Here is a 26,756-nt window from a genome sequence, read left to right on the forward strand (position 1 = left end):
TCTATCTTGGAGAATGACCCATGTGCAACTGAAAAGAATGTGTATTCTGATTTTGTGGAGTGGAACACTCTGTAAACATCTGTTAAGTCCATTTGTTCAGTAGCTTGGCTTATTTCTAGAATTTCATTGTTAATTTTTTGTCTAGATGATCTGTCTATTTGTGATAGTGGCGTATTGAGGTCCCCCACTACAATTGTATTAGCACTTATTTGGTTTTTCATGTCCATTAATATTTGCTCTGTATAGTTGGGGGCATTTGTATTTGATGCATATATATTTAGGATGGTCATCTCTTCTTCTTGGATTGTTCCCTTCACAGGGATTTAGTGACCATCTTTGTCTCTTTTAATTAGTTTTGATTTGAAATCTACTTTGTCTAGATTGTTACGCCTTCTTTGTTCTGGGTTCCTGTCACGTGGAGAACTGTTTTCCATCCTTTTACTTTTAGTTTATGAATTTCCTTCTGAGTTAGGTGTGTTTCTTGTATACAGCATATTGCTGGATTTTGCTTCTTAATCCATTCTGTCAGTCTATTTCTTTTGATTGGTGAATTGAGGCCATTAACATTGGTAGTTATAGTTGATAGTTACTGACTCATCCTTGTCATGATGTTTTACTGTTGTTGGCTTTTATTTCTTATTTTCCCCCCTTTCCCTTTAGTGTCTTACCTTGCCTGATGGCTTCCCTCTGTTGGGCCTCATGGAGTTGTGACCTTCATTGTCTTTTTCTAGGATATTGCTTAGAATTGTTTGGAGTGCTGGTTTGGTGTTCATGAAATTTCTCAGGTGTTCTTTGTCGTGGAAGTATCTAATTTCCCCATCGATTTTGAAAGATAATTTTACAGGGTATAATAGTCTAGGTTGGAAGTTATTTTCTTTTAGGGCTTGAAATAATTCACTCCAGGCTCTCCTTGATTTGAGGTTTGTGTTGAGAAGTCTGCTGTGATTCTGATGGGCTTTCCTTTGTAGGTGATTTGTTTCTTTTCTCTAACTGCCTGTAGGATTTTGCTTTTCTGTTGGGTTTCTGGGATCTTGACTATTATATGTCTAGGTGTAGATTTTTTTTGATCTTGGCTAGTTGTGTTCTATATGCCTCACTTATCTGTATGTCCAATTCTCCACCTCTGTCTGGGAAGTTTTCTATTATTACTTCTGTGAACAGTTTTTTTTTTAATGTCAATTGTACTTTCTCCTGTTTTTTCATGGACTCCTATCAGTCCTATGTTGTCCTTCTTTGCATCATCTAGCAGCTGCTGGATTGATTTCTCATGGTGCCTTACTATTTTTAAGAAATCTCTGTTTTCATGGTCCTTCATCATAATCCTGTTTTCTATATCTGATATTCTATCTTCAGATTCCCTTAATCTGTTCTGTATGCTTTCAATGGAATTTTTAATCTCCTGAATATCTGTTTGAATCTGTTTCATGGATTCCATTTCTTTCTTATGTTGGGTGATCATGGTTTCATTTCTTTCTTATGCTGGGCATTCATGGCTTCCAGCATATTTCTGAGCTCTTTTATTTTTTTATCTGTTTCCGTTCTAGAGCTTCTAATCATGTCTTTCACTCTGCTCTGTAGTTATCTGGGAGATTATTTCTGTTTTGAATTTTTCTAAAGCCTCATTCATCTGTTTTGTTACTTCCTGTGCTATCAGTTCAGGGTGTCCAGGTGGTTGATTATCGGACTTTTCCACCTCGTTTCCCCCAGAATTTGCCTTTTGTTGGGTGGTAGTCACCTTACTTAAATATCTTCTCATTTTTGTTCTTGGTACTATCCTTGGTTTAGTTCTGGGTTGATATTTTGAAGTTGCTTATTATAACTATCTTTGTTGATGTATTTAGAGCTCTTATGGAATGATTGCTTCTCAGAGGTGTTGTCCAGATACAGCTAGTCTTTAGCTTTGTTTTTTTTTTTTGGTACCGAGGATCGAATTTGGGACCTTGCGCTTGTGAGGCAGGTGCCAGAATCACCGAGCTAAATCCCTGGCTAGTCTTTAGGTTTTGAGTCTCTAATGGCTCTGAGGCTGTCTCATTTTCATTGTACCAGGAAGGACAACTGATTAGATCAATCACAATATCTTAGCCCAAGTGATACAGTTAGCAACACAATAGCATCAAGTACCTCTTAGAAAATGACAATTTGTGGTAGTTATTAATCTATCACCTTTAACTGTGTGAATTACATCAAAATCAAGGACCAACCCAACATATGTTTATAGTGAATAAACTCTTCAATATAGCACCTTTACCCTTCGGAGTGGGGAGTTAGAAGGAGTTGGGGAGGGAGGGATAAGTAGGTAGAAGGACAGGGGAAGGTTAGCAGTGAGGCCAGAGGACACAGGTGTGAGAAGGAAAGAGAAGAAAAGAAAAATAAAGAAATATGAATTAGGGCCAGAATAGGAACACAAAGCAAGACGAAGAACAATGTAGGACACCAAGGGAGTGAGGGAGAGAGAGAGAAAAGAAAGAAAAAAGAGAAAAATAAAATTTTTTTAAAAAGAGTAGAAAAAGAAGGAAAAAAATTAAAAATAAGAGATAAAATAGTGGTAATTTTGAAAATAACAAATAAAAGATTAAAATGAAGGAACTCCTTCAGGGTATGTCTCTTCTATCACAATAGACAATGTGGGCAGAAGTGTGCAGTTATAAGTCAATGAGTCTCAGTAAGCCAGTCGCAGACCCATGAGATTCAGGCAGATTTCTGGCTGCAAGTCCCAAGTTGAGCTCCCTGTCCTCCTGCAGGGTTGAACTGTGCAAGGTTCTATTGCAGGTTCCAGCTGCCATTCCCCAGGAGATAGTCCAGGTTCTGATGGGAGGTGATGATCCCTCTAACTTAGCAATTACCATGGTCTGGTGTGCCTTTATTGCAGAGATTCTCTTCACTTTTCCAGTGGGCTTCAGTTATCATCAGGGAGCCTGAGAGAGGCCTTCTCTCTCTTGTTCACTTCTGCAATTCAGGACAATGGCCTTTATGTCTGCCTGTGCCTCTGTCATGTAGAACCAGGTAGCTGCACATCCAAGAGGCCAGAGGTGGGGTGGGGGGGCACTGTTGTTGTAGGCGCCTGCGTGGCTCCATGTGTGGCTAGTGGCCATGTTTCCGGGGAGTCCTTAGCAGCCCTTGGTTGTAAGTGGGCGTAGCCAGCCGGACAGAGCTGGGCTCAGTCAGTCCTGGGTGCTCTGCTCCCCGCACTAGTCTATTTCTTTTGATTGGTGAATTGAGACCATTAACATTGATGGTTGTAACTGTTACATGCTGACTTATCCTTGTCATGACTTTTTCTTTTTGTTGGATTCTCCCACTTTGCATTTAATATCTTGTTGTGCCCGATGGATTCATTCTACTGGGCTTCCTGGGGTTGTGATCCTTGTTGTCTTTTCTTAGGATTTTGTCTAAAATATTTTGGAGTGCTGTTTTGGTATTCATGAAGTTCCTAAGGTGCTATTTGTCATGAAAGTATGTTATTTCTCTATCAATTTTGAAAGATAGTTTTGCAGGGTACATCAGTCTGGGTTGGAAGCTGTTTTCCTTTAGGGCTTGAAATACATCACTCCAAGCTCTTCTTGCCTTTTGGGTTTGTATTGAGAAGTCTGCTGTGATTCTGATGGGCTTTCCTTTGTATGTGATTTGTTTCTTTTCTCTAACTGCCTGTAAAATTTTGTTCTTCTGTTGGGTTTCTGGAATCTTAACTATTATATGCCTATGTGTAGATTTTTTTTGATTAAGGCTAGCTGAAGTCCTATTTGCCCCACTTATCTGTATGTCAAGTTCTTTTCCCCTGCTTGGGAAGTTTTCTGCCATCACCTCTGTGAACAGTTTTTTTATGTTGTCTGCACTCTCTCCTGTTTCTTCATTGACCCCCATCAGTCTTATGTTGTTCTTCTTTGCATTGTCTAGCAGCTGCTGGATTGATTTCTCTTGGTCCCTTACCATTTTAAAGAAACTTTTCTTTTCCTGGTCACTAATTGCAATCTTATCTTCTATATCTGAAATTCTGTCCTCACATTGGCTCATTGTGCTGTGTAAACTTTCAATGGAGTTTTTAATCTCCTGGAAATCTATTTGCATCTGTTTTATGGATTCCATTTGTTTCCTATGTTGGGATTCCATCATGTTCCTCAGCTCCTCTATTTTTTAATCTTTGTCCTCTCTAGATTTATTAATCATGTCTTGCACTATGGGCACAATCTCTGTTGTTATGTGAGAAATTATTTCTGATTTCATTTTTCCCAGATCCTCTTTTGTTGCCAGTTCAGGGAGTCAAGGTGGTTGAGTATCAGATTGTTCCATCTCATTTCCCTTTCGGGTTGCTTTAGGTGATCTGGAAGTCTGGTTTTGAGACTTGTTTATGTGTCTTCTCATTTCAACGGGAGGTGGGCAGGCACCCACGTGGCTCAGCTCCTTGGCACTTGGGGGACTCTGCTACTGGGGGCGGTGGTATGGAGGCCCAAAAGGCTCACCTCCTCAGTGCTGGGGTTGCTCTGCTCTTCGACACTCAGGGCAGTGGTACGGTGGCCCGAAAGGCTCAGCTCCTCGGTGCTGGGGGCGTTCTGCTCCTCAACCGACAGAGACAAGATTTGAACCCACCCAGTCTGGCTCCAAAGTCTATGTGCTGCTTCTTAAAGTGCTAGTTTAGTTTTCATCTTAACTCTGAAGAGGTTATAAAAATTTGCCCTCTAAGGTATGTTTGCAAAGTGAGCTAGCTTCTTGATCTTGGTTTAGAGGTCTTAGAGAAGCAGAGATCTTAGCAAGAAAGAAGAAATACTGCTGCCCACCCTGGGCCTCCAATGTCACTGGAGCTCTGGGATCATCTCTGAGAAGCACACTAAAGTGCTGATGAATACCATCTAAGTCCTACTAAGTGGCTTGTTCAGCATTGCTGATGACTGGTGGGAATGGGGCAGAAGGGAAGTCAAACACCAGCTAAAAGGTTAGACCAGGTCATTGTCCCCAAATGTTGATTGCTTGAGAAAACTATGCAGGCCAGGGACTCTTCACTGGCAATTTGGGATTAGTGAGTCTGGGAAGGGCCTGGTTTTTGGTACTTTTAATAAACACCTACCTGCATGTGACTGTGATAGGGACATTCTTAGAGTGGTGTTTGCGAATCTATAAGTTGGCTTGATCTATAGGTCATGCTCCTCCTGATGGACTATAATTCTATTAAGTTCCAGAGGCAGAAGGAAACACTTAGATTTCTGAGCAATTGTGATGGAAGGTGGATTGTAGACAGGCAAGGGTATCTACAGTGGGCAGATACAATGGGGTGGGTATCCCAAGAGGCAAGGCAGTCATGGTGTTGGGATAAAATAATATGGATCTCCAGGGCCTAAAAGTATATGGTGTCAGGAAAAGAGAAAAAAGCTGTACTGCCTAGCCATACTGCTCTAAAAATCTATCTTAAGGCCAAGAATATTAAATCACCATAGGAGTTTTGAGTTATAATCTATTCAAAACCCAGGGACTACATAGATAAAAGCAATAGTGTTTGAGCAGAGTTCACTGGTCACTGTGTGTGAAACACAAAATCCTTCATTCAGGTCTTTCCCTGAATGCTCAGAGTATAAAATGCACACCCACATAATTCAGATAAATGTGTAATCCTTGAGCTATTTTATCTGACCCATCTCCTGTGCTTTTGTGGCTGTTCCAGTGCTTTTTTTTGGTTTGTTACTTGTCTTTAAATAAATTGACTATTCCAGGTTGAAGTTAAGTAATCATAGGGACATAGATTTTGACATCACCTGGGTATTGATGGAGGGAGTAGAGGTGAGGTTACCCAGGAAGTGTGGGTGAAGAAGAGAAGTGGGCTGAGGACCCATCCCTGAACCCTTGAGCACTCAGAGGACAGCACGAAGAAGTGGACCCAGGAACAGAGACCATGAAGGAAAATCAGGAGAGTTGGCAAAAGAAATGAAAGAATGAATCCAAGCCAGCATCTTGAGTTTTGGAAATCCCTCTTCTACCATTGTAAATGACCTGCACTGGGTGGATGGTGTTGCTACCTTGGCTTTCCCAACTAGTCTCAGACTGGGCCATTCAGCCTCCCAGACTTTATGTGGCTGAGTGCATGCATCTGTTTGTCCACTGGGTATCTCAGGAATTATCTTGCTTTGACTTCCCACTCTAAGAATGTATCAATGAATCTTTGACTGTTACACTTTTGAGATTGCAGAATTTAGTGATGACTTGTCCTCACTTTCAATACAAAGGCCCTGGCTGCATGGAGAGTGAACACAGCTCAGGCTGCCATGTCCCCCAGGAGAGTTCTGGGCTCATTGACTTTCCTGATGTTCCAGGCATCTGTCCTGACTAGGGGGCCTTATGGTGGAATGGTAATGAGTCACTTTTTTTTTTTTAGCTAATTAGGCATTATTGCTTCTGTTTTACAAACAGGGCCTGGATGCATTGAGAACTCATAGCCAATTTTACACAGCTTACCTGTATATCTGTAGGCACTATTTCAAGTACATCTTTGGTAAGGGATTTTCCAAATGACTCACGGAGACATAGTCTGTTAGGTTATGAGGTGATGTCTTCTCTGGGAGCTAGCAACATCATCTTTCCACACCTTCTAGGCATTTTGTGTTCAGACTTGCTAAATAAAAGAAACTTGAATAAAGCTAATTCCAATTATAAGATCTGAATCTTATACACTGGCCTCTACTTTAACTGAGCTGTCCACTTGTCCATTGTGTAATCTTAAGATACAGGCATGCACTGTAGCTGTTGGGGGCTGGATCTGCCGGTGGTGCCAAGATTTTCCTGAGATTGGAGCAAATGAGCAAAGGATTTTTTGATATTCCTTGCACTGCTGACCAGAAATCATATGGAGTTAAAACATCAAGAACAATCTGTTGATAGTTTTGAAAGAGCTAGCCATGTACGACTTTGGCCAAAATGCTGTTAGTTTTGGAGATCTGACAAATACCACAAAACATTATTGAATTTGTTTACTTGTGGACGTTTTGAGATCCTGGCCATTCCTTTGGTGATACATACACTAAGGAAGGATATATCCATTTCATATAAATAGTAAATTATAGCATATACTGCATAGTTCAGCAAAAGTTCTGAGTGCCCAGATTTCTTATTAAAAGTTTCACTACTTTCATGTTCTTTTTTTTATTATGAGGTATTTATAAGGCACTTGCAAATAATCCTACACTTTACATTTTCTTCCAAAATGCAAATTTCTTACAACTTTTTACAATTTGCAAGTAATCTCAGAGCCTCTGCCTTTGCTTCAGCTTCAGCCTACTTATTGGTGATAGGCATTACCCAGGAGCACAGGGCCCCCATCCCAGCAGGCAGCACATCCCAACAATGAGCAACGCCCTAGCCCCAGGTTGCACCCCAGGACACCTAGAGCATGGCACTGCGCCTATCATGGTCCTCATGCACTTGCTCTAGGTGACCAGTCTGGATTTGACCTTAGTCCAGTCTCATCATTTCAGTTGGACTCATTCACACCCCTGGCAATACCAGCTCACAATTCAACATTTGACTGTTTAGGTTTCAAAAGGAAGCGAGTGTTCCTTTTTGCCTCTTTTTTTCCCCAGAGCTCCTTAATCCCTGGCTGAGATACTTTACTGTATAATAAGCCACACCTGCAGGATCTTTTAACCTTTGTGAGTCCAAAGGCAGAGCCATAGCCTCCAGACAGGAATATGAATAGGGAAGGTTACCCTGCTTCTCCTAGTCTAATTGTCTACCTGTGGCTGGATTGGGCAGAAGACCTCCAAACCCATAATCTGTGCAGGGGACAGATCAGGACTGTCAAAGAAAAGGTAAGACCTTCTGATCTCCAGCACACAAGCAGGTCCCCATCAGAAGTTTTCTATTGCTGGTTAGGACCAAAATGAGTAGCCTCATCCCAGAAAATATTCCAGATTATAGACTGTGTAGAGAATGGGCCAGGGAGTGGTGGCACACACCTGTAATATCAACTACTAAGGAGGTTGAGGCAGGAGGATCACAAGTTGGACCTCAGATTGGATACCTTAGCAAGACCCTGTCTAAAATTAAAAAGGGATGAGGATGTAGCTGTATGGTAGAGTGAAAATCTTTGGCCAGGCTCATTTAAAACAGATGATAGAAATGAATGAGATACATCAGCAAAATGTTGTTGATAGCAGTCCAGGTCAGCAAATGGGGAAATAGCTAGTGGCTGGGTTAGAAAAGAATGCTCATTAGAATTAAAATCAAGAGATTGAACTTTTAAATGATTTCCTAAAGCTCCATGTTTTACTGATTAGAAAGGGAGAACAATTAGGGATAGCTAATATATTAGAGGCAAATCAGTTCCCTAGCTTTTGAAGGATAGGTAGTTCATTTATAATGACATACTGGGGAGAGCAGGAAAAAGTTGACAGGCTGGTGACAACTCTGTGCAGATCCTAAAGCAGCTCTGTCACATTGGTAGCAATGGTACCTATTACTTGATACTCAATATGTCCTTTATAGGTGGCAGTATAGCTGACATAGTATTAGTAATTGCTCCCATTTGCCAGTTGTTAGCCACACTCCAGGCACTGTGCTAAGTAAGTCACCTGCACTGCCTCATTCCATCTACAATCCTGGAAGGAGGGAACTGTCATCACCTTTCTACAGCGGAGGACAGGAAGGCTCAGGAAGGCCAAGTGTGCCAGACAACAGTGTCTGATTCCAGACTCAAACTCTCAACAACTATGCTTAGCCAGAAGAGTAATGATACCAGGATGCCTTGAAATGGGAGAGAAAGAAAAATGAAAGAATATCAGAGAGCTTAGGTAAGGGAATTCTGTTTTGTGGAAGAAATATGAAAGAAATTAACAATAGCTCTCAACCAAGCCTATGTTATCCTCTTGCATTGAGAGGCCCTAGAAATCGCCTATTGAGAAGATCCCTTTAATGAGCTGTTAGTCTGGACTGGTTGAAGTCATTTGACCACAGCAGCAGTCAGTGAATTTGACCCAGAGAATAATGTCTGTACCTGAACAAAACTGTTATTTCTACTATTCATCCTAGCATCTCCCATATTTCAATATCCTATTTGCTTAATTATCTTCCTTGGGAATATCAGTTATGTTTTGGTTCAATTATGTTTTGGTTCTCCTTTGCCCTCAGGATCTACTATCTGCTTTAAAATAATTTTGCTTTGTCTGAATTCCTCATTCCTACCTGCCATGTACCTACCTGTGTTTTCAGCTTGTGTCTATGCACATGCATGTGCATCTATGTTCTTATACATGGTATGAGAAAAAATACAGTGAATGTTTAATTTTTAAAATTTATCATAGTAAAAGACACCTTGACATTAATCCTCCTCAAATTATCCCCTCTCTCTTTGAACACAATGACCCTATCATCCTTTCCACTTTCTGAAGCAGTTCTGGAAGTCCTCTTTCATGAGTGTTTTTAGTTGCACTATTGTGGCTGCCTCAAAGTCCTGAACTGATTTAAAATGTTTACTTTTCATGGTCATATTGACTTTGGGGAGCAGCCAGAGTTGCACAGTGGCAGATCTGGTGAATAGTAGAAGAGGACACACTGTACTGTTTTTTTAATTAATTAAATAATTTTATTATCAAATACACACATATAAAAAATTAAAACCATTCAAAGAAGAACAATGCAAGGGGAAGAAACTACAATAATATTCAAATACAGTAGAACTCAACCACAACAAATGTGAAAAGTACTTAAACATTTTTCCATATAATTTAAAAAAGCATCTCAAGCACCAACAAGACACCAAAGGATGTGATTTGTTTCAGAAAGATCCCCAAAACCAACATTGAACAAATAATGATCTAGAAAAAAACTCCAGTTAGCTAGCAGACTCCACATAAGCCAAACTTCTCCCAAGTTAAAATTTTGATACAATCATATGACACACGATGGAAACACAATCTGAGAAATATATTATTAGGCCATTTCATCCATGTCTATCCTTATTTACACTTTCAGTTTCTCACACTAGAGAAACTATTCGGTATTTACACATGTGTGTCCTATTTATTTCACTTAAGAGGATGGCCTCGATATGCATCCATTTAGCTATAAATGTCTCTAGTTTCTTGTTCTTTATGGCTGAGTAGTACTCCATTTTATTAAAAAACCACATCTTCTTTATCCAGTCTCCAGTTGACGAACACTTGGGCTGTTACACTGTAATGTTTTTATTTGACAAAGAGTGCCCCAAATGTGCAATCAACTAGGTGTGATCAAAATATACAGTGAACGTTTAAAATTTTAAAAGTCATTACAATAAAAGACATATTGTCATTAATCCCCTTCAAAGTATTCCTCCTCTCTTTGAACATACATCCCATCATTCTTGGCAATGCGTCTTTTACAGTAATAAGTTCTTTTTTAAAATTTAAACGCCATAGTTTTCAGTCAGCCCTTGTATTTGTGTTTATTTTTTCTTGCCTTGTAGTTTCCACCTTTATGACACTCCCTTTTTGTTTGTGTGTTTCCTGAGCTCCACCAACTTCTTTTTCACTCCCTTCTAGTGTATTCTAATATGACTTCCTTGAATTCTGGTGACTTCTTCTATGGCAAGGCCAAGTTCTTTAAGACTCTGGTCAACCGCTATGTTCTAAGGTTGTCCTTTTATGATGTGTCCTGTTTATTGGATTTTGTTTCTGTTCTTTTCTTCCTTTGTATATTAATTTTTAATATTGGCGTTTACATGCATAATATGTGTTGGTTTTACTTGGCATTTTATTTAATTTTGAATAAGTCCTGCAACCAGCAGAACAGTAATATGAAAGAAGGGATAAATAATAACAATTATATAAATAGTTAGTGTTTACCACATGCCAGGTACCACTTCAAATGCAGAACTCTTTCAATACTCCTTGTATCGCGCTTACAGAGTAGATTCTATTATTACATATATTTTCCAGATGAAGAAACTGAATCAGAGTGTTTGGGTAACTTACCCAAGGGCACATAGTCATTAAGTGGCACAGCTAGGCTTAGAATACAGGGAACCCATGTGTTCAAGGATCCTGGGGGAACATCTGCCTTACTACCCTCTACTCACAGGAGAACCACTGAACCATCCTTCTGTGTGCTGTCATGCTGTGGTCACTGTCTCCCCTCCCACACACATCACCTCTAACTACCTTCTAAAGCAGGTCCAAGGTCACAGACAATAGGAAGGACATGGTGGCATAGCTGCTTCCTCAGCTCCCCTCCCTGCTGCTCTAGGGTGTTGGGGTCACGTGTCTCTTGTCACTTTCCCTACTTTGCCAGCACCAGCTACCCTCCATAATTTTGTCACTTTAACCAAAGAGTAGTTGTGTGTGTGTCTTAAGTTGATGAAATCTGTAACCTCTGGCTCTCAGCATGCTCCTATGCCTCAGTTTATAATCACATTTCTTATTTGTGTTTTGGAGCTATAGTTATTTCCCTTGTTTAACAGATTTTTCTCACCACTTTTTCCTTTTCCCCCTATTGTTTTGGTGAGTTGTGAAGGAAGATCATTGAGTTTAGAATGGTTTACTTCACCAACTTTCACCAGCAATACTCTGGGATTGGTTTCTACAGGGTCCACTTCCTCCCCTGTGCCCTTGCATTAGCCAGGCAGTCAGCCATCTATCCATCTATTCATCCACCCATCTATCATCTACTTATCCAACCATCCATCCATCCATTCCCTAAGTGACTATTGAGCACCTGCTGCAAATCAGACATTGTCCTCAGCACAGGGAGACCACAAATAGACGTGGTCCCTGCTATACAGGAGCTGAGGTTCCTGTGGAGGAGAGAAGCCAGCACACAGGCAAAGAAGGATACAGGATGGAGTAAAAATGTTTGAAATAAAGCCTGGTGATGTGACCAAGTGACTGTTCTCAACACGTGGTCAGGAAGAGCCTCTTCAAGGAAAAACTCTGGCAGCTTTGACTTGATTGTCAGAGAGGTGACAGACTGAGGAGGCACTGAATAAAAGAGGTAGCAGCCAATGCAAAGGCCAAAAGCCTGGGCACCAACATGGCCTGGTCACATTCAAAGCGTGTTATTCATCTTTCCCATTGCTACTACAACCACAATTTGAAGGAGGCTTTAAATTGTTTATTTGGCTTTTGGTTTCAGAGGATTCAGTCCATGGTCAGCTGGCTTTAAGGCAGAAACATCATGGTAGAGGGGTGTGGCAGAGGAAAACTCTCATTTCACAGACCAGTGGGTGAGAGGGAAAGGCCAAGGACAAGATATAGACTCCAAGGTTACATGACCCACCTAGAAATACCCAGAAGTGTGATTTACTGATCCCATAGATAGCTCTCAAGCCAATCAAGATGACAGTCCAAGTGACTGTCACACAAGGGAAATGCCAGAGCCCAGGTTGCTGGAGGGGCAAGGAGGGGGAAAGGGTGCAAGATTCAGCTGGGGAGTCCAGAAGGAGCTAGAGTAGGGAGGAGATAGTATGTAGTTCTGAGCAGGACTGGATTCTACTAGAGGGCAGCATGGCCTGATGTATGTTTTAAAAGATCTTTTGGGTTCCTTAAAGAAGGGTAGAGCAGAGTGGTACAAGGTAAAAGCCAGCAGCCCACTTAGGAAAGAAGCTGAGGTTGGTGGAGAGGAAGGAAGCAAGGGGTGGATGGTAGAATGGATAAGGTTTGCAGAAGGTCTGAGCAAGGCCGGTGGGCCAGAAGATAGCCCCTGGTTCAAGCATGAATTATGAGAGGTGCTTCATATAACACCTTGAGCACCAGAGTAACTTCTTGTACCACCCCTGTGTCTTTATGGTGCTGGACACAGTGGCCAGTATAGTGCACTGTATGTGCCGGGGGTATTGTTTCCAACTGGCAGGTTATGTGCTTGACACCAAAGGGACTGCTGGCCTGATTACATTTTTCCAGCAACCTTCACTCAACTCCTCCTCAGCTTCCCATTCCCACAAGCACAGCCTCCACGTCCCTGTACTAATTTCTAGCATCTGCACTTTGGATATTTGATGAAAATGAAAAAGAAATGAAAAAAAAATGAAAAGGAATGAAAAAGAAAGACCTCATTTTATCGCTGATTTCTACTTCCAATAGAAACATCTTGCTGGAGGGAAAAAAGGAAATAAAGATTAAAACAAGTGTGGGGCACTCTCAGCAGTGTAAGTGTCTGAAGGCATGAGCCTTCATCTGATGAAGCTGAGCAGGAGTCAGTACTTCCTGGGAAATTCTGAATGTGTATCCAGAAGCTGAGCACTTGTGTATGTTACACCTCTTTGCAGTAAGTCCCTAGGGCTAAATTTTAAAACAGGCTGTTCTAGAGCAGCCCACTCCTGTCTTCTGACCTTTAAGTTCACCTGCTTTGGGCACTTGTGTGAAGCAAAAGGAAAGATCTGGGCTCTGGGAAGCTCACCCTATGCTTTGGTGTCAGGGAACAATTTCCTCTTTCTTTTTTTATTATTTATATATTAATTGGTACATTTTAGGTATACAGTACAGTTACATTTATCATTGGGTGTTTGTACCTGAACATGATGTATCTTAGTTCTTATTTTTTCCCCCATTACCTATGCGCACTTCACCCCCACTACCCTTCCCTAACCTCTTTCTTTTTGAGAACTCGACTGAGTCAAATATAAGTTTTTCAAAGAAAAATTTCCTCTTCCTGTCACTTCAGTGGTAATCTAATCGTAATAAATTATTCCTTGTGCTATGTGGCCATAAATCTTGGGAACAACGTAAGACATGCACTCTATGTCAAGCATTTTCCCAGACCCTGTACGTGATTTCCTTCTTTAAGCCTTGTCCCATTTGTACAGATAAGAAAACTGAGCCTCAGGTGAGATGTACATGGTAAGTCATAGAGCTCCTCCTGTGTGGCCAAACAAGGGTGTGTGTCAGGGTCCATGTGGCCCCTGGGCTGTTCTGTTACCCCACACCCTGAGCAACAGTGGTGGCCTGTGATCTGTCAGTGTGAGACAGAAGCTATCCCTCCCTTCCTGAAGCCCTCCCTTGTAACTCAGCAAATAGAAGGCTCAAATTGCTCAAAGCTGTTGCTCAAATTGTCAACAGCTTGTTCATGGATGATTTTTAAACAGCATATTTCCCAACCTAAGATTAGAGGAATTAAGTAGTTTATCCCAAATGCCATAGTTAGTAAAATCCTAAATCTCGGAAGATTAAGACCAATCCTTGCTAACACTTCAAGCCTGTGGGTTGGATGGCTCTGTGACAATTCAGGGAAAATAATCTGTACTTTGTGTGCTGCTTGGAGAAACGGTTGTTTTAAAATCACAACAGTATTGATGGTTTCACTTAAATGTGGAATCTAAAACAGTTGATCTCATAGAACTAGAGACTACAATAGTGGTTGCCAAGGCTGGGGCAAGGGGGGTAGGGGTCAGCACACAGTTACAGTTAGATAGGGCAACAAGTTCTGGTATCCTGGTGCACAGTAGGGTAAAAGTACATTGTATACTTGAAAATAGCTAGAAGAGAGAATTAGAACTGTTTCTCCACAAAGAAATGGCAAATGCCTGAGGTGATGAATATGCTGATGACCCTGATATCATTATAGCATTATAAATATATTGAAACACCACATTGTACAGTTATTATGTGTCAGTTAAGAGTAAAATAAAATGTAAAATTATAATATGGTACAGAATGTAAGAGACAAGAAATTTTTATTAATTATACCCATCCTGGGCCTTTCCACCCTAAAATATAATATGCCTTTTTGTTTGTTTTTGACACAGGCTCTCACTGTGTAGTTCAGGCTGGCCTCAAACTCATGGCAATCCTCCTTCCTTAGCCTCCCAAATGCTGAGATTACAGGCATGCATGTCCAGCCAATAATGTGCTTTTATTTTGTTCATCTCCTTTTAATAGCGGCCCATATTTATGCACATATTTTATATAAATATAATCTAGGCAAAGACACAATGGCATTTCCTGGCAGTGACTTCATTTATCACAGTGGCATTTTTCAGTGCTGTTATATTTTCTTCATAATGTACGTTGTATTGATGAATTAGGGTTTTCTTAGCCTTTGGTTCATTTCTAAGTTTTGCTCTCATCCCCATCTCTGCCCACCACCCTCCTGGCCTGTGATTTAACACTAATTCCTGGTTATGTTACAGGTAGCTGAAATTGATCCTAGATAAAATGAGACCAAAGCCATAAAATAGTGGTTTGGACTTTTTAAATTAAGTCACTTTAGGGGAATGCCTTTCTTCCTTTCAAAACATGGAATCCCCTCTCTTTTATGCTGCTGTGAGTTTTTCCAAGCAGTAAGACATGACTGCTTAGCACACCTTCTGCTGCTGTTTACGTTAGACAGTCAGCTGCCACTGTGCTCTGGTAACAGAGCTGTGCTAACTGGTGTCCCGATTAATGGAAAAAGCAGTTTACTCTGGTTGCCTGGACTACATCTCCACTGTGTGCTTTGTGTATTAGGTCTGGGCTGACAGCACTTAAATCAGCCAGGTAAAGGCAAACATTAACCCTTGCTTCAGAGCTTGTTCTTATTTTTTTAAGTAAATTAACTGGGGCAGAAGCAATAGGATGTGCTGAATCTAAATCTCCTAATGAATTGTGGGTCATACAGGTGTATTTTCTGCACAAGTAGGTAGACAGGGTATTGAGGTCCAGAGCATCATGGAGAATCAGGGTTTCTCCTCAGCTTATCTTCAACTGGCTGGTAGACTCAAGGTCTTCTTCTGATTCCTTCTCCCCTGCCCTTGTTTTAAGAGTCTCTAGCAGGTGTCATCTAATGATTTTGTCTTTAGCACTCAAAAAATTGCCAATTACCTAAACACTATGCAAGGAATCCAGGAAGATAAAAGAACTAGAGGGCTGGTTTCTGCCCTTGGGAGTTGTAATCTAATGGGGAGGAGGAAAGTTTGAAAGGTAACACTTCACATAGTACAAGAGTCCCATGGGGCAGGTGAAAGCTTAGGGGAGCAAAGCTTCCAGTGAATGGAGAGGCAGGAGGAGTTTCATGAAATACATATGTTGAGGTAGGCTTTCAAGTTTGGATTCACTGACTCATTCAACAACAATTTATTGAGCTGAGAAGGCAGTAAGGTACAAGGGCCTGCTTTCCTAAACTTTTCATTCTAGTCTTGGGGGAGGCAGACAGTAAATGAGATCATTTTAGGGAGTAAGCCTGTGGTGGCAAACCTATGGCATGCATGCCACAGCCAGCTGTTTGTTATCATTGAAAGCTCTAAAAAGTTCACCATCACTGAAGTAGGCAAAGCAGCTAATACATCAGGAGAAAGTTTTCTGGCCCTAAGGAACAGCAAGTATGGAGATTCTGAGGCAGCAGGAGCCAGAGACTGGGGATTACAGAGAAGGCCTTACCTTCCAGGTCTTTGTTCCAGCATCTTCTCACCAGGGGCCTTTCAGCCCCCAAACCCACTTTATTTTTCACATTGGTATTTATGACTTTGAATTTTATATTAATTTGGGGGGTTTTTTTGTTTGCTATCCTCAACTACAGTATAAACTCCACAAGATTTGGGACTTTGTTTCATTTATTGTTGTATCCCTGGATACCACACAGACACACAGTAAATGCTTAATAAATGCTGCACAAATTATCCATGTGTTTGAGCATAGAGAGAAGGGAAGAAGGGATACTGGTTTGAGAGAAGGGCCACAACAGAGAGGAGGGTAGGCCAGGCAATTAGGAGGGAATGGGAAAAGTCTCTTTGAGATGGTAGAAAGACCAGATGCTCAGGGTTGGAAGGTGTCATCTAGGAAGCAAACCAAAGGGTCCTGAGGAAGTCGGGAAGAACATTAGCCTTTACTCACCTCCTATATCAATATTTCTTCATTTTGTTGGTCTTCCTGCATTTGTTAAGGATTTACAGTGTTCTGAAGCCCACTGGCACTGAGGCAGATCAGGACATAGCAGGCTGTCTGGAAAATAGGCTATAACTTGAGCCAGAAGAAAGGTTGAACACCAGGATGTGACCTGACAATAATGGCTGGGATTTGTGGGAAGAGCAATTTCCAACAGATCCAATATGAGAGGGTATAAAAGATGGCGTCCACTGACTTCACTGCCACTGTGATCTTCCTATTCGGCTGTCTTCCTATTTCTACAATAGCCCATCCTGCATGCAGGACACATCTGTGCTTGCTCTTCATTTTTTTTCACTCTTTCCTTTTCTTCTTTTGCTTTAAGATAAAAGTTGCATTTACCTGTTCTTTGGTTGTCCTGGCCAAATCTTTGAGTGGGACAAAAAGAGCCTGGAACCATCAAATACCATGCCATCTGGCAATAGTACCAGAGATACAAAGGAACAATAAGGTACAGTGTAGTATTTAATTTTAGAAAGAATAGTGGTTCATCTTCAATATTTGAAAGAAGAAAGCTGGGCATGTAGCTCAATGGTAAAGCACTTACCTAGCATGCAAGAGACCTTGGATTCCATCCCTAGCAGCGCGCGAGCACACACACACACACACACACACACACACACAGACACACACAAAGATTTGAAAAGCAAGAATCAAATAAAAACATAGAGCACTGAATTATTTAGACACAAACATTTATGTATGTTCCTAGCCTTTCTTTGTTGCTTACATCATTAACATTGACTTCTGGTAATTGGCTTAAAGGTTAGAGTTCTGGGAATTATGTTTGAATCACTAATGCAATTGATATGTATATATTTATGTAACTGACAGTTAAATAATTATTATAAAGGATTAATGTAGTGATTGATAGATAAGCTCCATGTAAACATAAAGAAGTTGATTCATAAGCATTTAATGAAAAGACTATATAAAGATCATAGAAATCCTCCTGCTTATCCTGGGAAGGATGTATTTGTACATGTGCCTACCTCTTTGCACTTGGTAAGAAGACAGAGTATCACATTTTTTCATTTCTTTCTCCTCAGGAATAATTCCAGCTAATGGGAGGATGGATGTGACTATAAAGTTCACACCCTTTCAGTATGGCACTGCACAAATAAAAATGCAGTTATGGATTTCACAGTTCAACTCTCAGCCGTACGAATGCGTCTTCACCGGAACGTGCTATCCCAACCTGGCCTTACCGTATGGCTTCTTTGCAATTTTTTTGTTTATTCTTAAGTTTTTCAAAAACCGAACTCTTCCTTCCATTCTGTCACTCTTTCTTGTAACAGAATGACATCCCAAGCTTGTTTTAAATGATTAGTCTACATAAAGTATGCTTTAAAATGTAACACCAGTGCATAGAATGCCCTGTGCTGGTGGGAGAGTTGCTTCTGCCAAGAGGGGAAGAAATGACTGAGAAAAGAGATTCAGGAGCTGAGGATGTTGGTCAGTGGTACAGCATTTGGCTAGCATGCACAAGGCCCTGGGTTTGATGCAGGGAGGCAATTTTTAAATTTTTGAGGCATACTTTACTGCTGGTCTGCTGTGAGTTTTTGCATACAGTACAGCCAATTAAATCATACAAGGCCAGAATCACTTAACTGTTTTTAAAGTTTCCATATGATGTTACAATTAGCTGAGTGCCTGCTTTGTGCAGTGTCTGTTACAAAGTCCCATGGGAAAAGGCCCACTCCCTGAAAATGCCAAAGTAAGTCAGGTACAATAAGTGATGTCACCCAAGGCAGAGGGAAACATGCCACACAAGGGGGAGGTTTGAAAGAGTAAAGATGGGCAATGAGATTAAGTTTTACTTCATAACATCCTAAAATTTGTTTCCACTTGAATATGTGCTTGTATTTTTATATACCATTACTTCTGGCTAATATTATATTTTTTTTCTGACATGTATGATTTGTTTGTTTTTGTTTTTTTGTACCAAGGATTGAACTTGGGACCTTGTGCTTGCAAGGCAGGCGGTGGAACCACCAAGCTAAATCCCTGGCCCTGACATGATCGTTTTTATAAAATAAATATAAAGCAAACATAGCAACAATATAAATACTAATCTTGGAAGATCCTGACAATTATTTTTAAAATGATAAATATTTTGATTTTTCTCCTCTTCCCTTCATACATGGATGCACATCACCTATTAAGCATATTAAAAGTGAAGAAACAATTTAGCCTTAAAAATGAACTAAAGCCATGGCTTATGATATATTTATATCAAGATTTTCTTCCTAAAACTTCAAAACAGTGCAAGTCAATTAGCACATATTAGTGTGGGCTCTTAAATTCAAATCCATCAAGTAACCATTGTAGAAGTAAAATCACCCAGGCAATAAATCAATAGAATTAATACAAACAAAAAGCAGTGCTAATTTTTCTAGTGTCAGATCACTAGGCAAACAAGATACCACTTGCCCTCCTTTGTTAGATGTTGCCACACTCAAGTGAATTTTTCAAAGATATTGCTCAAGTGGGGTATTTTTCTATCTTCCCATAGATGTGTTTTTTTTTATTTAACTTTTTATTTATGGATGCTGAGCACAGAAGCCAGGGCTTCATGCATGCTAAACATTCACTGTACCACTGAGCCACATGCCCATCCCGGATGTGTTCTGAAATACATGAGAGCACCGTATGGTAGAAATACCATCTCAAATGCAGTAATACACTATTTCTAAGCTGTGATGTTTTTTGTTTCCCAGCTAGGGTTTAATATCTTGATGTTTTCAAGGAGTGTATCTCAACATTTGCATGTTTTCCAAACTGCAAATAGTACTATAACATAAATTTCACCATGAAGGGAAAGTAATTTTGCTGGCTGTAGTCTTCTCTGAAATTTTCTTTTTTTTTTTTCTCTGAAATTTTCATAGACTGCTTTCTTTGTTTCAGTATGGGATGTGTGCCAGACTTACACAAGTCCTAAATTTGACACTGCCACATTCCATGTGTATGTAACTCTTTGGTTTACCATGTTCTTAGGCACTTTTATTTCCTTCTTCATCATTTGCAATGAAAGATCTTTAGGAGACTGTTTTTTGACATCTCCCTGAAAGGCTTTGTTGTTCCCTGATATTTACAGTAGGGGTGCTACCAAAACTCTGCTGAAATACTGATGTTGAACCACTCACTCTCCAGCTAAGCCCTCATCCCAGCACAATGTAGCATGTCAGTGAATATGTGTCTCACAAAGGGGCACATCCTCCCATGCCATGGACCTTGGGAGGCTCTTGCAGAGAAGGCTGTTAAATGTGAGATACTTAGCATATGTTCCATGTAATATAACCAGGCCTCTTCAGTGGGTGCTAAGTAAGTGCACACTGTCAGAATGAACACGTGTTAGTATTGTGTGCTTTTCTTACTTCTGTAATGTTATAAGAGTTCATTCTGGAAAACAAGCACACATACATTCTTGTTTAAAGAATACTTCATAGATAGCTTTCCTCAGTATAACATAGTTCTACATCTCCTGTAGGTTATTAGCTACATTCCTTCTATCTATATCCAAGGACAGTTTTCGGTTGCAGGAAAGATCCCTCTTATAGGCTTGAATCTCTATTTTGCAAGGTCTTGCTACCAACAATGAGCACAGTCATTCTTTTACTAGAAAGATAAATCAAAGTAAGATTTTTAATCAATATAGCTGTTGAAAACCAATAGCCTAGAAATGAATTATGCTATATCAGGAGAATGTTTTTCACCATGTCATGTTTTCTACTCATTGTATTCTTTAAGAATGCAATGGAAAACCTCCATCAGGGTTTTGTTTTTTTTTTATGTATAGGAGTATACACTAATATACTGACATTGCATGTATTTTTTTTTTTTTTTTTTTTTTTGGTACTGGGGATCGAACTTGGGTCCTTGCACTTGCGAGGCAGGCACCAGAACCACTGAGCTAAATCCCCGGCCCCATTGCATCTATTTTAATAGACTGCTATTTTGACATACAGATTTATTTTCAGTTTAGATATAATAATAGACTGCAAGTTGTGTTATCAGAAGGAACATGCAAATAGAAACTTTGAGTTATTGGCTCTTGTATACTAACTTAGTATCTGTTTTAAACTATAGATTAAAAGAATTTGAAAGATTAAATACTCTTTCTAAGAAAGTAAATGTTCCTCCAGAAAAAGCAATGAGACATATAAGTTTTCACCGACTACCAGCAAAGAGAGCACCTCCGAAAATGAAGGTAAAGTGGGCACAGTCCTTATTGTGATGGGGGACACAGTGCAGCACCAGAAAACTGACTCTCCACTGATTTGGTCTCTAGGAAATTGAGTACCAGAATCTGAGATTTCCAGTAGATTTATCAAATCCATTTGCTGTGGCAACTGTTTTAAACCAAGAACCAGGAAAATTGAGGATTAAAGAATTAAGAGAAGGTAACCAGTTGATCCACCATAAATCAGGCCCTGGGTAGACTATGAAAGAATTATTCCTTTTCATCTTTATTATTTATGAGCACTATTTATGAAAATTCAGTTAGATTGACATTATGCTTCATCATTAGAAATGTGTTTTTTGTCTCAGCAAATGGTTCTGATTTGATTACTGGAGTAATCATTGTTTGCTCCTGCCTTCAGTTTTGGACCAAGGCACTGGGATTTCAAAAACAAGACAGATGAAGGAGGCACTCTTTGAACAGAAAGTCAGACAAGACACTTATGAAGAGATGGAAAATCACCGTAAATGGTAAATATTGACCAATTTGTATCGAGTAGCAGTATTTTTTAAGGGATCATCTTTTATGCATGAGATGTAATGACTTGTTACACCCTTTGGCAAATTTCATCATTGTTTCCCTTCCACTGGTCTCTCTATTTCAGAATGAGCTTCTATTAGAAATAAATTAACATGACCAAAGTATGTTGTTCCCTAAAGTGTGATCTGACAGTGGAGGACTAGAATGAATTTGAGAGAGGTTGCGTCCCTGATCCTTCCCAACCACCATAGCCGGCAACACCCCTAACACATACTCATGGCAGGTCTGAGGTGGCTCAGGCAGCCCAAATTCCACCCCATCACTTCTCACCCCACCATGAGCCCCTGTGGCCTGTGTTGTATGCCCCCGGGGTCTTTCTGGGGAGCCCTGCTGTTGGAGATGGGGATCTGATGTTTAAAATTCAGATATGAAAATTCTTATGCTTCTGTGATCAAAGTGGAATCTTTTCCATATTTTTAAAAACTTGATAATACTAGGCATGTCCACGCATACAGATTCAGCTAAAGTAAACTTTTTGTTTTACTTTTTGTTGGATTTTGCTGTGTTTTGTTGAAATGTGGTCTCTCTATGTTGCCTAAATGGCCCCAGTATCCTGGGCTCAAGCTCAAGTGAGTAGCATGGACTATAGGCATGCACTACCATACCCTGTTCTAAAGCAAACATTCCAAACTGTTGGATTGAGCTGAGAGGGGGAGGGGGATGGAAAATGCCCTTGAGGGATCCTAATCCACATGCTACCAGCTTCCCAGACACATAAGAACATGCCTTGACCTTGGCCTTGTAGGCCTCCCAAGGAAGTATCCACCATGCTGAAGCCCTGTTTTAATGGGAAAATGGCTTTTGCTTCCAACAGAAATCCCTTCTACTTCAGCTTAATTCTGTATTCTTGGACTGGGAAGTGGGGAGTACTTCAAGTAAATGAAGATTTTGTTCTTAAAAGTGTTTCCCTATTATGAAAAATGGACACATTGTCATTGTAGGAAATATGAAAATATATCCTTTTAAAACTATAGAGAAAGAAAAAAATCACTGCAATGCCACCATTCAGCAATGACCACTGATGTCTTTCCATCCTTCTATGCTTCTTTGTAACATACTTGAAATCACATCCTAATTCCTTTCTGAATGCAGTGATACCCACTAATATTATTTCTCAGCTTTTTACATTGAAAGATTTTAAATCTTCAAGTAAGATCAATATCCACTTGACTTCGGTTCAAGAATTGTAGACATTATGCTGCATTTACATCCCTTCACTCTGCACCCACATGCACACACACACACACACACACACACACACACACACACGTGCTTTTTTTCTTTTGAGCCATTTGAAGTTCAGTTACAGTATTAGGAAGTTTCATTCCAAATACTTCAGCATGTAACTCCCATGAGCAAAGACATTCTCCAACATTGCTATAATCCTTTCTAAAAACCCTAACACTGATAGAATGTTACCAGTAATCCTTCTATAGGCAGGTTTGTCCTGTTGTCCCAATCATGACATTTATATCTGATTTTTTTGTTTTATTTTTGTTTGGTTGGTTGGTTTGGTTTTAGAGAGGGGGAATCCAGGGTCTCATCAATGACCATACACTTTGTGTTTGGTTTTCACATCCCTAGTCTTCTTTAATCTGAAACAGTTCTCCAGATGCACACTCCAGTTTTAAAATCATACCTGTGATTTATTTTGGACATGTACTTATATTATTTACTAGTTTTGAAAGTTGTGGTAATAGTCACATAATTTAAAGTTCACCACTTTAATCATTTTAAAGTGTATAGTGCAGATGTTTTAGTATATTCTCAGTGTTGTGCAGCCTTCATCACTACCTCATTCCAGAATATTCTCATCACTCCACAAAGAAACACTTCGCCCATTAACAGTCACGCTCCATTCCTTAATCCCTAGAGCTCCCAGGAGCAACTCACCTATTTTTGTCTATGGAGTGCCTGTCCTGGATGTTTCCTAGAACAGGAATCAGAATCTGTGGTCTTCTGTGGCTGGTTTCTGTCACTGGACAAATTTTCAATGTCCATCCATAGCATAGCATGTATTAATACTTCATTTCTATTCATGACTGAATAATCCTTTGTATGGGTACTCCACATTTCAGTTTATTCATGTATCAGTTAATGGACATTTCTGTGGTTTCCACTTTTGTGAGTAATGCTGCTATGAACATTTATTTCAAGTTTTTGTGTGAACATATTATTTCATTTCTCTTGGAATAGAACTCCTGTGTCCATGGTCATTTTTTGAGGAGCCACCAAACTGTTTTCCATAGTTACTGCCCCATTTTACATTCTTACTGGCAACATATGAGCGTTCTAGTTTCTCATCAATACCTGTTGTTTTCCATTATTTTAAAAGTATTATTATCATAGCCAGTGGGTATGTGGTGGTGTATCCTGTGGCTCTGATTTGCATTCTCTTAATGACTAATGATGTTGAGGATCCAGATTTTTATTCATTAATATTTAATCATGTGCTACAGATGGTGAGCTTCATTTTGTGAGACCTATGATTCATCTTAGTGATGTCGCTGGGACCTCTACAACTTCTCTGCCCCAAAGTGCTTCCCATTTTTGTTGCAGAATGTAGAATATATACTCCATCCTAGAGCTGATTATATTTTCTGATGGGTTCTGGAAGTTGACTTTTTTCTGCCCAGGCAGGTGCACCTTGGTAAAGATCCTATGTCTTTTAAATTGAGAAAGGAGCTTACTGAGGAGCAGCAAAGAATATACACCAACTACAAGGTCAGAATGACTGCTAATTTGATAACATTTGTTTCACTAAATATTTTGAATTCCTTTTGTATGCAAGACGCCAAATCAGGAGAAAGAAAACATATAATTACATTGGGAGGGGAGGAGGCTGGTGACAAGTAAATTGTTAACTATAGACCAACATTGTTACAAGTATACTGTGCATTGTGGGTTATTCAGAAGCCAGAGAGAAGAGGGAACTCATCTAATTGGAAAGCTTCTTGGAAGATATGGTACAATTTTGAAAATTAGGAAGAGGACAAAGTCATGCATGTGGAGAGAATGGCTCAGATTTTGGCTGTAACTCTGGCTGTGAGGCACATCTGTCCCATGTTCTGCAGAGCACAGAAACCAGGGAGGCCCAAAGACAGTATCTGGGAGCCACACCAGAGTCAGTCCCAAGTCAAAGACAGTCAAAGAGGCTGAGCAGAGAGGGCCAGCTGGCCTGAGGGAAGTAGGGCCACATCAGGGACACCAGGACTGCGTCTGAGCTTGGGGACAGAAGATGTGGGACTGCACAATACCTGTGGCCTTACCATGGATCACAGTGTCGAAATGGTTAGTACAGCAGAGCAGGTGCAGAGAACCCTGGAAACAAGTCTATTGGGGCTGAAGCACAGGGAATATATGGCTGAAAAGAGATAGGACTCGGCCTGGACACCAAATATGAGGGGCTTGGACTTAATGGATAGGACTCACAGAATCATCACAGACGGTATTAGCCTGCTCAGGCTGCAGTAAGAATGTTCTAACAGACTGGGTGCTTAGACAACAGAGCTGCTTTAGGGTTCAAGTGTCAGCAGGGCAGGTTTCTTCTCAGTCCTGTCTGTTGGCTCACAGATGGCCATCGTCTCCATGTGTCTGTGTCCTAAGTGCCTCTTCTTTCATGGACACCAGTCATAAGACCTCATTTTATCCTGACCACCTCTTTAAAGAGCCCACTTCCAAATACCGTCACATGCCAAGGTCCTAGCAATTAGTACATCAACATATGAGTTGTGGGGAACATAATTCACCCTCTAAAAGACTCTGAAGCTTAGCAGTGTGAGTTTCAGAGAGACTAACCTGATAGCATGATGAGGTGGAATTAGGGAAAACACGTGTCTCATTAGATATCTCATTTTTCTTCTTCCGCTTGGAGCCCAAACCAGATGTTTAGATAAATTTATTATATTTATGTTTATTTTTCATAAAAGAAACAGAAGAATATAAAAGTGATACATTGATAAATCTTCACATTTAGGAAAGACAAGTATTAGATTGCTTTTTTTTTTTGGTACTGGGGATTGAACTCAGGACCTTGTGCTTGCAAGGCACGTGGCGGCACCACTGAGCTAAATCCCCAGCCCTAGATTGCTATTTAAATCTAGCTCCATGCGATCAGAATCTTTGCAGGCTATTTTAAAAACAAAATATCAGGGCCGGGGATTTAGCTCAGTGGTGCCGCTGCCTGCCTCGAAAGCACAAGGTCCCTGGTACCAGATAAACCCCACAAAAAACAAAACAAAACAAAAAATCAAATGTTTTCTGTCAACCCCACAATGGAATGGTATTTTTTGACTCTTTAATAAAAAGAAGGTGGAAGTAGCAGGGGTAGGGGAAAGGAAAGAAAGGAATGGAATTAATATGAAAAAAATGAAAAAATGGAAACAAAGTCTGTAAATACGGAGGGATGGAGGTGTTGAAGGGAGGGCAGGGAAGGGGGAAAAAATAAGAACCAAGAGAGATTATGTAAAGGTGCAAATTTCCAATGATGAATGTCATTATATTGTATGCCTAAAATGTACCAATAATATATGAAAATGTGAAAAAGAAAGTGATATAGACAAGCCACAACAAGGTCACTGTGAGCATCAAAGCTGTGACTGCCAGTGCATACAGGGAAGGAGTGGTCAGGTCCTTAGCATCACTTATTGGGACAAACAGAGGGTGAATAGGCAGCCCTGGGGGGCCCTGGAGCCTGGGAGACCAAGTGTGCTGGGTGTTTATGCTGTGTGTTCAAGGGATTTTGTCTAGCAGGTGGGCCCTGGCAGGTGACCCAGTGACAGGAACATGTGGAGACCTGAAGTACATGGCATAAAACTGAGAAAAAGAGGCTTTGGACCAGGAGTCACTATCACAACTGGATGGCACAGATCCTCAAGATGATGGATGAGCTTATACTCAGGGGAGACAGTGGATAATGTTAAATTGAAATCATCATCATAAATAAGCAGAGTCTATGAAGATATGATAAATATTCTTTTTCTTTATTCTAGACAACAATCTTTTGGCAACCTTTTTTTTAAGTTGCCTATTTTATTTTACACTTGATGGTGATAGTGAGGGATCTGGATTTCTTCCCCCAGGAGATCTGAACTGTGAACTTGAATTCTCAAACTGAGCCTCCTGATACATATGAATCCGATCCAGAGAGCACACCACCCTTCTGACAA

The 26,756-nt window shown here is 40.3% G+C and overlaps 1 protein-coding gene across 2 annotated transcripts in view; it reads left to right on the forward strand.

Moving 5' to 3' along the window:
* Positions 1 to 26,756, forward strand: part of Cfap221 (cilia and flagella associated protein 221) — a 159,260-nt gene that overhangs the window by 51,826 nt on the left and 80,678 nt on the right. For both annotated transcript variants that reach the window (XM_087198033.1, XM_087198036.1), the window contains exons 8-12: positions 17,855 to 18,014; positions 20,895 to 21,015; positions 21,097 to 21,208; positions 21,410 to 21,518; positions 24,225 to 24,312. In XM_087198033.1, coding sequence (XP_087054159.1) covers positions 17,855 to 18,014; positions 20,895 to 21,015; positions 21,097 to 21,208; positions 21,410 to 21,518; positions 24,225 to 24,312 — 590 coding nt within the window. The remainder of the gene's footprint in view (positions 1 to 17,854; positions 18,015 to 20,894; positions 21,016 to 21,096; positions 21,209 to 21,409; positions 21,519 to 24,224; positions 24,313 to 26,756) is intronic.

This window comes from Heterocephalus glaber, unplaced genomic scaffold (genome assembly GCF_053883595.1).
Source record: "Heterocephalus glaber isolate CG9 unplaced genomic scaffold, H.glaber_assembly_v1.0 deba00000347, whole genome shotgun sequence".
In the NCBI taxonomy this organism is placed as follows: Eukaryota; Metazoa; Chordata; class Mammalia; order Rodentia; family Bathyergidae; genus Heterocephalus; species Heterocephalus glaber.